The sequence below is a fragment of the Cygnus atratus genome, chromosome 1 (genome assembly GCF_013377495.2).
Source record: "Cygnus atratus isolate AKBS03 ecotype Queensland, Australia chromosome 1, CAtr_DNAZoo_HiC_assembly, whole genome shotgun sequence".
NCBI classification, from domain to species: domain Eukaryota; kingdom Metazoa; phylum Chordata; class Aves; order Anseriformes; family Anatidae; genus Cygnus; species Cygnus atratus.
The window spans coordinates 180,671,409-180,684,782 of NC_066362.1; the positions used below are offsets into that span (position 1 = coordinate 180,671,409).

The window sequence follows — 13,374 nt, forward strand, 5'->3', positions numbered from 1 at the left end:
GTAATCAGTTTGGTTCCTTCCCAAACCCAGTACAGAAGATGCTTTATTGCCAATTCTTCATTTCTGGTATGATGTACTTGATAAGGGTTATGTCAAAGACAACACTTCTTGATCTGTACAGAATTTTTGGTATAGCATCTCACACAGACCCTTTGTTTAAATAAAGCCATGGATGGTACATATACCTTAACAAGTAATTTTTCTAATGATCTCCTTTGAAGGTCACAAAATACTGTTAATGAGGTTTCAAATAACAAGGACCTTTTGCCTTCTAGAGTTTCCCTTGAGTACATAGTTGGCTGAAATCAATTTTTATGTATATTAACAATATAGTCTCTTTGCAGCGCTCACTAAAATAATAGAGTTACTTATATTAGTGAAGACACAACACTTCATAAGCCAACATATAATTCAACTGAGAGCTCTGATTTTCAGCCTGATTTAAACGTAACTTTAGAATGCAGCTAGTTTCAACATGATTAACACATGTAGCAAGCTAAGAAGTCACCAAATACCTAATTACCACTAAGATTTGTTCTGCACATGAATTCAGAAGACTTTTAAAGACAAACGAAAAGCTTGTGAAATGAAAAGCTTTGTATACTATGGGAGCTGAAACCATTGACTCAAGAAGCAATCGAAAATCTTAAATATGTAAATTAGGTATACCTGATTTTTTCCACACACAAAAAAAAAAAAAGACTTTTTTTTCTATTCTAAAAATTTTGTATTGTCAGGAGAAAAAAAGAAAACATGGTCATTTGTCAAAGGTTTCTGCATGTCTGGCCATTCATTTGGAGCAGTAGCAATAGCTTTGCCCAGGCTGTCAGTTCTGGGCAAATGGTCGGCGTGCATGCACCAGCAGCCACACGCCAGTGCAGCTGTTAAGCAGCCTATTTGCACACATTACAGATGCAGGTGTGTGGTATGCCTTCTGCATGTGCAATAAGCCCTGCACTTCCAGAAATGTCAAGATCACACTGCATAAACTGGCCATCCCTACATGCTCTTCATCCACAAGAGACCTGGAGCAGCCGAGCCTCATAAGGTTTATTTGAATGTTGACTTCTTGTGCCTGCTTGCAGAAGAGACCTGTTTGGCAAAAATTCTCACTGGCCACAACGTGACATGCATACTGAAGTATGGCTGTGTCTATACTCATAAATAACTCAGGCCAGAGCCCCTTCCATTGTCCTAGGGGAAGAAACAGGCGTATATGTCCATGATGCCTTACTCTGTCCCCAAAATATGGTGGCCCTCTTCCTAACACTCACTGGGGACAGTCATGTTGTCCCTTAAAGTGTCTGGGGGCATAATATTTGGCACAGGACAAAGCTGATCTTTCTAAATCCACTCATACGAGTGACCTCTGCTTACAGATCACCCTGCTTCTGCCTGTAAGCAATGCTCAGCTCTCCCACGATCACTACACAGTCAACATTTCTGGCCCTGTGGAGGTTTATGCATTTTTATGCATAACAACAGGTGGGATGCAAGCAGACAGACACCTTTCCCACTACATTTGACTTTTAGGGGGAAAAAATACAAATAATCTTCCAAATCTACCAGTGAAGCCTTATTTCTAGTGGATTTGTGTCCCATAGCTGTTTGAGTTTTCTTTTAATTATGGCATAAGGCCACCTCATAATCCTTTCCTCTCCCATGAAGGGCACTATCATCGTCTGAGATACCTTAAGATATCTGACAGAGGCATACGGAACCAGGAGTATGAAAAAAGACCTGCAGGAGACCAGTGCCCTGCTGGGCTAGAAGTGGGTGACCAGGTGTTCCCACTCAGCAACCACATTAAACCTGCAGTAAGTAAATGTCATGAACTTTAGAGAGTGGTTGGGTTGTCCTTCTGCTTTGAGAGGAGCTGACTGGCTGTTGGTTTACTCTTGTATGGTTGAAAGCAGAAGTTAGCTACTAAAGTTTCATAATTAACCACAATGGACCTCTGTAATGATTCCTGGAATGTTCAGTTATTCCTGGATATTAGAACTATGGATGTGTTGGTTTAGTGACAGGATTGCTGTCAGGAAAAAGCAGGGAGGAAAAAAAATTTGGCAGAAATTAAGCCATTAAACCCACAGTGATTTTTCAGAGAGTATTCCTCAAAGGGGAAAAATGGGAACACAAAAGATCAAAGAGAGTTAAAGCTGTTTCAAGATGGATGAGGGGAAGGAGAAGAGGCATCTTCTGGTCTATCTAGATAGCATTTTAAGACAAATAGTACTGATCTGTCTGAGACGTCTAGGCTTCTATTCCTCAACATCAAGAAGATGAAGCCTCAGGTCCAATAGACTGGCATAGAGACTTCTGAAACATTTCAGTACACACAAAGAGATAGATATACACATATGCACATACATTTTATATCGAAAATATATAGATACATTTGAAATGGTTGTGCCTGAGAACACGTATTTTTTGAAGCATGTGCTATCCTCTCCTCTCCTCTCCTCTCCTCTCCTCTCCTCTCCTCTCCTCTCCTCTCCTCTCCTCTCCTCTTCTCTTCTTTCTCTTCTCTTCTCTTCTCTTCTCTTCTCTTCTCTTCTCTTCTCTTCTCTTCTCTTCTCTTCTCTTCCCTACTCTTCTCTTCCCTACTCTTCTCTTCCCTACTCTTCCCTACTCTTCCCTACTCTTCCCTACTCTTCCCTACTCTTCCCTACTCTTCCCTTCTTCTCTGCTCTTCTCCTTTTCTTCTTTTTTCTTTTCTTTTTCTTTCTTTCTTTCCTTTTTTTTTTTTTTTCTTGCTAGTGTCTTACTCATAATCTGGAGGATATTTTGCAGTAACTCACTGCTGTGGATGAATGTATCACACACATTAAACAAGTGTTGCTACTGTTCACTTGAAGCCAGCTTACAATCTGTATACTCATTCAACTTTTTTCTCCAAACAACATACATCACTCTGAGCAGCTTCTATAAACAGACCAAGTTCAGCTTGCTATAGCAACACACCTCCAATAAGTGAATGTTCTGTCTGATTAAACAGAAGAAAAATAATCTTTTTCTGTTTTTCTGAGACAAAATTGTGAGATCCCAGCATACTTGTGTCAACAAATATCTGTTTGTGCTAAACTCACAGTAAGGTCATCATCCATCCATCCTTAGGTTGTGATGGATGCACAAAAAGGGGGTGTTGGGAGAGGAATTAAGAGAGAATGATAACAACTATTTTTAAATGGGTTCTGTCCTGGTACATTAAAATGTAATGAAGAAAACTTCTCACCTGCTGATCTGAGATACCTACAGTTTGCATATCAGCCTTTAGGTAGATGGGCTAATGCAGAGATAAACTTACAAAATGCCTCAGATGAATGCTAGTCTGATTCCCTCATTTAACTAGAAAAAGGTACTAAATGATCAGCCTGAAGATACTGAAGATAGGCATTTATGGTATAGATGTCTAAAATTAGGTGTTGTGAATTAAAAAAAAATAAAAGAGAGATTGCATATTTCAGTTACAAATTCAAACGTAACTTTGAGAGTTTTATAAATCTGTAATATTTATGTTAGCGCACATATTTTCTGGACTTGCATCTTTATTTTAGAGTTCTGCATATTCTTTTGAGGTGCAACAGAACCCTCTGAGTTTGCTAGGATTTAAATGTAGGGATTTACCAGCTCTTAGGTACTTTTGAAGTCAAGAAGATTGAGATGGGGAAATCATTTTCTGAGGCAAGCAAACCTATTCTGTTGGACAACAAGGCTGCACACCTGGAACTACTTCCTCATATGTGCCAGCACGTGTGTTTCATGTGACCAAAATGGCAGTTTTTCCTGCCACAGAATGAGACTTTGCATGTGTGATGAGACAATCCCACCACATGTGATGAGATGATCCCCTTACCTGGACTGAGGGGGATGGATGGATGGATGGATGGATGGACGGACGGATGGATGGATGGATGGATGTCACATTTTGGTCACATCAGAGACTACTTCTGATCACAGAATGAGAAAGGACTATGATTTGTTTTGGTGGGTCAGAATACACATACTTCATCCCCAGCTTATCCTCTGTTAAAGCATGCTAAGAATATACCATTTGTCATTTAAATGAACTTATTTTAATGTGCAATAAAGCATGATTCATGTTTCCTTATACAATTTTATTAGCCTTTCAAGTTTTCATATTTATCTGTTGTTTACTTTTTTTCTGTTTGTATCCACCATTAGTCATGAGAATGAAGGAGTGTGATTCTTGTCTAATAGGAAGAAAAATAAGAAAAAAAATGAATAAAATATTTTCAATTTGTTTCAATGCCAGGAATATTTTTGTTTTAAAGAAAACCAAACAAAACAATAATTTGACGGGTATGGAGAGCAATATTTCAAACTACATAACTTAAAATGAATTACAATTATTTTTATATTCTGGTACATCAGCTAAAATTGCATGTATCAATAGAGGTTTTACTGGGATTAAATATAACACAATTGCGTACATACAGCTGACCCTTAAACATGCAGATCAATGGATTTAAAGTTATGCACGTAACTGAACCACTGAAGCATGAAATAGCTAAACTTGGCCATAATTGTAATTTGTTTGTTGAAACATTGTAAAATGAAACATAATCATAAGTGGAAACATTTTTGTCTTTTAAATGACAACCTTGACTTAAAAATGAAACACGCTTCATTCTAAATTTTGGTTCAATTCTTGCTCCAAGCAAGATTTAAAAGTTGCTTCACTTCAGCTTGTGTAGCAGAGGAGGAAGGGATAAATTCCACAGCTGAAGGTGGACAAAGGTAGCATTTCTTTGGCAGCAGAAAGTAATTTTTGTTTGGCAAAAAGGGATGCTTGCATTTGCACAGACATTTGGATTATTGGAAGCAGCCCTAGCAAAACTGAATGAATGGACAGCATGCAGGTGAAGTTTGAATGCATATCAAATGGCTCTGAAATGTGTAAAATGATTGTCCTCTGATAGGATGCAGTCCCATATTGCATGCATTTAGCTTTCTGTACATGATGAGTCATATGGACCCAAATGAGAATACCCATGTGTGTAAAATTAAGATGTGAGTATTCACAATGATATCACCACAGCAGTTCAGACCAGTCTAGAGTTTTAAACTTCAGCTTTCTTTCTTTTTTTTTTCTTTTTTTTTTCTTTTTTTTTTCTTTTTTTTTTCTAGGCTATATCAGTAAGATTTAAAAGTGCTGGCAAGCCTGGAGGGAAAATATTTAATTCTTACGCAAATAAGATTTTAGTACCATCAGTTCCTGACAGAAATCCCTAATTAGTATATCTTTTATTTATAATGATATAGTGTATCATTGGCTTATAAAGACAGATAGTATATCTCAAATGTGCATGAGTAGCAACAGAAAGTTTTAAATATTTAATATGTATAAATTACTGCATTATTTTTATTCCAAACTGATGTCATTTTAAAACCTTATTCAGGCCCATTTGAGAATTCCAGTTTGGGGCATTTTGAAATATCTGAGGAAAATATTTCTAAGCAGAAATTCCTGGAAAAATGCATTATATATCTCAGGGCCAATACACATCTAGAGATTGTGGAAGATGCTAATAAATCCAATAAATAAATAAACAAAAAGGACATCTGGAATATCCATTCAGTTCAAGTGATGCTAGGAGTACTCAGCACCTCTGAAAATTAGCTTGCTTATCAGCTTATCAGGTGCCTAAATTAGGATGGATTGGTGCTTTTTTTTACAACAGCCTGCCATGCATTTGCTTTTCAAGATTGGAAGCCAAACTGTTGTTATTTACAAGGAACTATTTCTCTGTATGGGAAGCTTTCCTTCTGAAAAGATTTCAAACACAGGAACCATTCCTGCTCTGCTCTCCCAGTGCTTTTGCATGGATTACAGTGGAACAGTTGGGATCCTCTTTCTCTTTGTTAAAACAAGTACTAAAGAGGGTTTTACTACATCCATCAGCGAATGTTGCAATCCAGGCACATGCTATAGCAACTTGCAGTCATTCTGAAAGCAGAATTTCCCTGTGATTTCAGTGGGGACTTCTCCTTCAAAACACGTGGTGTGGTGTGGTCTTTGGCATTTATACCCTGCCCCACTTCAGGCAGGAGGAAAAAAAATCAGGAAAATTAAAATAAAACAAATTTAGATTAGTGTAATCTCAGAGTTATGAATGTATATGCTTAGACTTCAGGAAATTATTTTTTTTCAGCCTTACATCAACTCATCTGTTTTGCATATGTTGGCCTTGGTTAATTCTGTTCTGTTTGGGAGCATAAATGTTAGTATGTTTTTAATATTTGTTTCATATCTCTGAGATTTACAATTGATATGTATACTTTAATACTTTTGATAACATGTAACGTTTGTCTTCTAAATCTCTGGGACATTGGCCATCAACCCATTCTTGTGTTGGTGAAGCTAAGTTTATGTACATGTATATATATGTATGCGTATGCATGGGTCTTACTTTTTATGTACATGTATATGTGTATGCATATGCATGGGTCTTACATTGGAGGACTAAACCAGGGGAGGTTCAGGTTGGAAATGAAGAGACATTTCTTCTCAGAAAGAGCAGTCAGGCACTGGGACGGGTTGCCCAGGGAGGCGGTGGAGTCACCGTCCCCGGGGGTGTTCAAGGAGAGGTTGGACGTGGTGCTTAGGGACATGGTTTAGGGGGTGACACTGGTGGTAGGTGGATGGTTGGACCAGGTGATCTTGGAGGTCTTTTCCAAGCTTAATGATTCTATGATTTTATGACTAGAGCTCCTTGGGGGCTACCTGTAGATATAGGACACATTTAACATGTTATTACACACGAGCGGGGTGACTAAGAAGAGGCTTTGGATCAGCCTCCACGACTTCTCAGGACAGCTTTTTCCAGCGTTTGACCACCCTCACGCTACATGAAATGCTTTTTATTATGCTTAAACACAATTTCTCCTATTTCAGTCTGCGCCTGTCGCCACAAGTCCTGTCAGTAGGCACTCCTGAGAGGAGCCGGACACCATCTCCTTCGCTCCCCCACAACGTGAGGCGTTTATTTAGCTGGATGAGATCCTGGCAGAGACGGCGGGCCGCGGGGCAGTTACAGCCACCCCACAATGCGACGGGCCGGGGACAAGGGGCAGCCCTCAGAAGGCGAATGGCCAGCTGCCTACGCCGGGGACCGCCGTGAGAGACATGGCACGCCCGCTCCCCTCCCACACGCCCACCTCCCGCTCCTCCCGCCCGCAGCGGCCCGTACCATTCCCCTCACACGGCCGGGGGTGAGCGAGGAGGGGGAAAAAGGGAGAGGCGGTACAGCCGCCGCTATGTGAGCGCCGTGCTGCCACCCGCTCCCCCCTTCTAGCACTCGCGCGGTGGCGCCGTCCTGCCGCCGGGCTCTGTGGCGGCGCTTCCCGCCTCTCCTCGCCGCACCGCCCCGGCCGCCATGTTGCGGCGGCGGCGGCGGCTGTGGGAGCTGCCGCAGGGGGTGGCGGAGCATGCACGGCACGAAGCAGCGTCCCGCGGCCGCGCACCCTGCCCAGTGGGTGCTCGTTGCGCCAGGTAACCCCGCGGGGCTCCGAGGTGGGGCGGGCTCCGCCATAAGTGCCCCGCTCGCTGGTCACGGCGGCGGAGCCGGGCAGGAGGCGGCCGCCTTCCCTGTGAGGGCTGCGGTGCGCGGCCGGCCCTGGTTTTGTGACACAGCCCCGACACAAGGCCCTGCAGGGGGTCTCCCTCCTCCCCGGGGACCCCGTCTCCCTCATCGTCTTTTATTTTTTATAAATTTGGTTCGCCCCTGGTTTGCAGGCAGCGCTGTGAGCCCTGCAGAGAGGAGCTGTGGAAGAGAGAGGTCCTGTCAGCAAGGTCCTCCATGGAGCCTCAGCATCGTCTCCTGGCCTGCCTCACCTCTTTCCCTGTTATTTACTTATTTATTGAGGAAATGGCTTAATCCCTAAGCTTCCGCTTCAGAACAAACTCCTTGGAAAGCATAAATCCTAATCCACACTGAGATCTCCTCCGCTCTTCTTCCTGTAGGCAGAACGAGCAGACCTCCACGTGGCAGCTAGCGCACACGAGGCCATAAGCGCTGTGTAGGCTTAGCTTCTCTTGCTTCACACAAAGCAAGTGTGAAGATGCCTTTCCCACCCTTTCAATTTATTTCTGGCTAGTATCAGCTCTTAAAGCCTTAAATTCACAGGTCACAAAAGGGTTTTGTGTTAAGGAGGATGAGGCAAACAGGTTGTGTTCAAACTCCAAGACGCTCAGAGGAAGGAGGCATTTCACAAGCACCTTTTATAGCCTGATATCCTACGGCAGTGAGACTTCCACAACTGTTCGTGGGTCAGCCTCATGCTGTGCCTGTTTCTTGTCCTACCCAAAATTACAAGTTTGTTTGTTAATTTCAGCCAAACCTGATAAAAAGGGGGAGCTTTTTGGAGTATTTTTATAGTTTTCATGAAAATGTCTGTGACAATGTGATAAGTACTGTAAATGACACCACCAACGGAAAGGTAGAGAATCAGCTTAGTTCACCAAGGCTTGAAAATGAGGCAGGAGTTCAGTGTTGAGGCATTAAGAAACCAGGCTTCTCTAGTTACAAGAGCAACAGGACCAATTGTTATGGTTTCACTGATTCCTCGCTTCCTCTGGTTTTAGCTTTTCATTTCCAGCCTTTGGTATCTGACATGCTTGATGCCTAAGAAAGGAATTTATAAGAGAGGAATTCCTTTCTCTGCAGACTAGGATTTAAAGCTGAATCTTGTATCAGATGACTGGCTATGCCAACAGATGTCCATACTGTGCAAATATTTACAAATATGCTTAACTTATGCAAGAGTAGTCAGTTCTGTGCAGTAAGTTAAATTCTTCAGTAAGTGTTTGCAGGATTGGAGCCAGAGCTTGTAACTTTCATGAAGCCAGACAGTTTGTATTACCAATTATGCCAGCACAGCTCTGACAAAATTTATATAGTACTCCAGACCCGTAAGAAAGTTTATTAAGCCTTAGTAGAACCTCAGAGCACACAGTGATTTTTAGAAAAAGTGTGTGGCTGATAATTTCAGAACTCCACAGCTGATGAAACTTGCATAACATATAAATAGGACCACTAAAATTAAATAGATTTAATTATTTTAGTTTTAACAATTTTTAAGTTAGTGTCTGTTGTACTTGTTAGAGTTTTATATTTCTGGACTGCTCTGTCTGATGGAGCTCAGAAAGTCTTCATTGGCCATTTAGCAGAAATTGTAATCAGAAGACCCGATTGCTCTTAGGAAAGAAGATGGACAAAGTTGTCTGTATAACCAGAGATGCCTTTTGCTTTGACAGTGTTAATTTTTATTTATATGGCAATCTGTACCTTCACAAGACCTGCATGGTATTATGCTACATACATGCATAAAAGCGACCTGCGTAAATAACTGTGGGATCTGGTTCTGGGTGGGAGTTTAGTACCATCTGTTAATGTCTGCTAACACCTTGTAGATGTAAATTGCAAGTTTATCTTCATGTATCCTGTGCATAGTGGCAGGAAAGGGAAAGACATGTTTTAATACTACGCAAAGAGCTCCAAAACTTTTCATGTACTAAAGGCACTTTCTAAGGCCCACTTTCAAGTAATTCAGTTAGTTTGAGCTACTCACCAGAGCAGTCTCCCTAGAACAGCTTGTAAGGTTAATAATGCGTACCATCCTACACAACTAAATAGCATTTCCGCTTGGATATGTCATTCATCTTGCATTGATTGTGACATCTTAAAAGTTCCTGTATGGCTGGAGATGATGACTAGCTCTGCAGAGAGGCTAGATATCAGTTTAAAAAAGAACGATGTCTGTCAGAAGGGTAGAAGTAAAGCTGAGAGAACTGAAACTTGCTTTCTTGACTATCAGCATTTCTCAATCAGTTTGACCCAGAGCAAGGCGGGGATGTGGCTGGAGTTCTGGACAAGGATACATATGTTGCTCTCATCTCTTAATCATTGTGCCATTCTGAAACTATCAGAAGAGTCTGAGCCCCTCGCAGAAGTCTCGGAGCAGGGTTTTGTTACTTATATGACACATAGAAACAGTTAAGTGTAAAAAGCTCATGCCAGGGGAAGGTGAGATTCTTTCTTATTTGGACTTCAGCAACTGGCAACATTGCGATATTTGCAACACAGCAGCTGAAAAACAGATGGATTTCATTTTCTGATTTGCCATAGAAAGTGAGCGGAGTTGTGTGCTTTGGGATTGAAGGCTCTAAAATTATTACTAATTTCCCTGCTTCACTGTACATTTATAGAATACATTACATTGTGTGGCTCTGTTATTTGCAGTGTGTTTGAAATTGAGAAGATAGATTTCAATTTTGGTTCTGATTTCCTTGTTTTCATATTGATTCCAGTGTTCTTGAACCAGCTCAGAAACAAGAAATCTCCTCTGTCAGCTAGAACTGCCCTATGTTGTTTTTTCAAGTCACGATTATAGCTAGAGGAGTAATACAGCTGGAGTGGTTGTTTTACCAATGATGCGTGCTACAGCAGTCTCTTGAGTTGTCCTAGAGGGCCAGACTCCCTTGCTTTTTGTTACGAATCATTAACTATATCATTATATTTCCAGTACTGTAAAACTGTGACCATCGGTGTCCATTTCATGCCTACAAGTGGTAGGACAGCTACAAAACACGAAGCTCGTCAGGTATTTTGCCTAGATTGTAAAGGTGGGAAGGAGGAGGGTACAGCAATGCCTCAGTTGAGAGACAAGATGTCCTGATGTCCAGTCAGCCACGCACCCTGTGCTTCACCTCTGTCAGTCTTTGTCTACCTTCGTTCCTTTCTATGGCAAAGAAAGGGCTTTGTTCACTCCACTTATCAGTAGCACCTTGATGACAGAGCTTTGCCCTCACCAGCCCATTGCCATCCTAAGATGCTCAAGCCTGTTTGGCATGGGACAGTCACACAAGGGAAATCTCGAGTAGGAAGAGGGGGAAGAGCCTTGGACAGTCCTATCCGGGCTTGCGGGTACGCAACTTCAAGGTGAAGTACAAATCTTACCTTTAGACAAGGTAGCCTGCCCTTGTCCTGGTGAGAGCTCTGGTCATGGTGTTTCTGCTGATACTTTCTTTTTTTTTTTTTTTTTTCCTGTGGCACAGGATGATTTGCTATGTCAAAACATCTTTTTCTTTTGTTTTTATAAGCACAGTTGTTCCCATGTGAGGGATTGAAGGACCAAGGGCAGGATGAAGGGAGAAGAGTTGGCTTGGGACTCAGGGACTGAGGAGTTAAGAAGCGTTGGTCTGGTGGAGAAGGTTGGACAAGGAGAGGATGGGAACCATGCTGATCACTCCTAAAGGCTGGGAGCCACTGCTGGACATCGTGCAGCCTTAACACAAGCGTTTAGAGGAAGGATGTGAATTGTTGAGAGAGAAAGCAATGAACAAACAGAAGGGTAGGCAGAGGGGTTGGTCAGATGGAGTGAGGTGATGAGGACATAAAATTGGGTGAGGACAGAAGACTTGGGCGTGCAGGTAGGGGTAGAGCTCTGCATGCTGGGCTCAAAATAGAGCCAACCCTTCAGGCAGTTTCTCCAGTTGCAGATTAACTATTCTGTGGATACACAGGCACCAGATTTGGCCTAGAGCAGACTCTGCTCAGCACTAGCACAGTTTATTGGTTCAAGTGCTGTGCCATGTTAACACATCTCTGCTGTTTCCAGAACCAGCTTTGCAGTGCAGCTGCTTTCAGTGTCTGAACTAATAAGTCCTGATGGAACCGAGCTGGCTCTGCACAGACCCACATGGGTGTTTCTGTGCTGTGTTCCACGTTCCAGGGGATTTTATTAGCTTGGCTGGAAATCTGGATCTGAACTTGCTTTGTTCGGGGTAGTTGACGTCGACCGTTAAGAAGACCTCCAGAATCTGGAGCACTGGAGGAATCGTGGTACAGAGGCACCACGGTGTTTGTAAGTCCCGAATGACCCACGTGGACTTCACTGGTGGGTGTCTGAGTTTGCAGATTATGCTCTTCTGCATTTCTCATAGCAGTTGGATAATCTGTGATGTTTTATTGTGTGTGTATCCACACCCTCCACTTACTCTTGAGAATGCAGAGCTTCCTATACAGGCTTCCTGTTGTATTGATCTACTGAGTGGGTCCAAGGGAAAAGAAGTGGCTCCTGAGGATTAGAGCCCATCTGTTTCATAGCTAGAAGGTTGTTAATGCTGGGCTTTTGTAGAAGAGATTCTGTGTTTACTGAGTATTTATGTTTATGTTGTGTTTTATTTCAAATCGTATCACCTGAACCAATGAGGTGCTTTTGTAATACACATATAGGATATTTCTGTTTGTTTCACAGAGCCCATGGAGCTACCATTGTCAATGTTTTCTCTGAAAATTATAAGGACTAGAAATGATTTTTTAGAAAAAAATAATATCGAGACCCCACCTAACGGTAGGTTTACAAGAGTAGGGATCTGGAAAACTTTCAGATACCGTGGTGAAATCACGGTGTGTGACAGATCTCACCTGGGCTCTGTATAACAAAATATCGTATATAATGGCCTCAAACTGGTCATACCGACAGCGACCAACCTCTCCCACTAGCTGCCTAGCAGGACGGGTGTGAAGGGCAGTCTCTTTTCAGTACAGTTTCTCTGGGATAGGTGTTATGTCGGAGCTGATACTATTTATATCCTTCGCTGGTTTTAGCAAAAAGGTCAGGAATTGAAGACAGTTTTCTAAGTTTGGCATTCCACTCAGCAGCCAAGGTTAAGAGCCCTGTATTTCATTTGTTCTGTATTAGTAAAAGAAGTAGGGGTTAGCTGTGAGCTGAAGATTAATTTCCACCTCTATTTTTCTGAGCTAGACAAGTTTAGAAGACTACATTTTTTCGGTCTGTTGTTTTCTTAAACAGCAAATTGATTAGCTTTTTTATTATTTTATGGGAACTGCCATTTTAATGGCACTGGAAGGATAGCAAGAAGGGAGGGAAACTTAACAATCCTATTATTTTTAGGAATTACTTATTTAAAAATAAAAGGAGCAGTTTCACATGAGACTTGGCAAGCTCTTCGAACAAATCTCATATGCCAAAAGTCAGATGGAGGCAGAAATAAATGGACTGTGATGCCAAACCATAGGGCATCAGCATGCATTAAATTAATTCTCCTTTCTTTCAAATGAGACTAAGGAACTTTTGTCTCCATGCAACAACAGAGGAAGCATTTGACTTGAAAATTTGGGGTCATATTGAGAGAAGATGTCATATCAAAAGAAGCTGTTGAATATATAGTGCATAAACGTAGTTTGCTTTAACATCTGAAGTAGGCAGTGTTTTTTTTTTATTGTTTTCCATTCTCTTACCTTGTGCTTAAAAACACTTCGATACATGCTTTTATTTAGCGTTAAAGAAATAAATTCAGAGTATCTGCTGCAAAACAGACCGCTG

The 13,374-nt window shown here is 41.7% G+C and overlaps 1 protein-coding gene across 6 annotated transcripts in view; it reads left to right on the forward strand.

Moving 5' to 3' along the window:
* Positions 1-7,363: 7,363 nt before the first annotated feature.
* The window catches only part of RNASEH2B (ribonuclease H2 subunit B), a 43,782-nt gene continuing 37,771 nt past the window's right edge, over positions 7,364-13,374 (forward strand). For all 6 annotated transcript variants that reach the window (XM_035542633.2, XM_035542634.2, XM_035542627.2 and 3 more), the window contains exon 1: positions 7,364-7,516. In XM_035542633.2, coding sequence (XP_035398526.1) covers positions 7,453-7,516 — 64 coding nt within the window. In that variant the 5' untranslated portion in view covers positions 7,364-7,452. The remainder of the gene's footprint in view (positions 7,517-13,374) is intronic.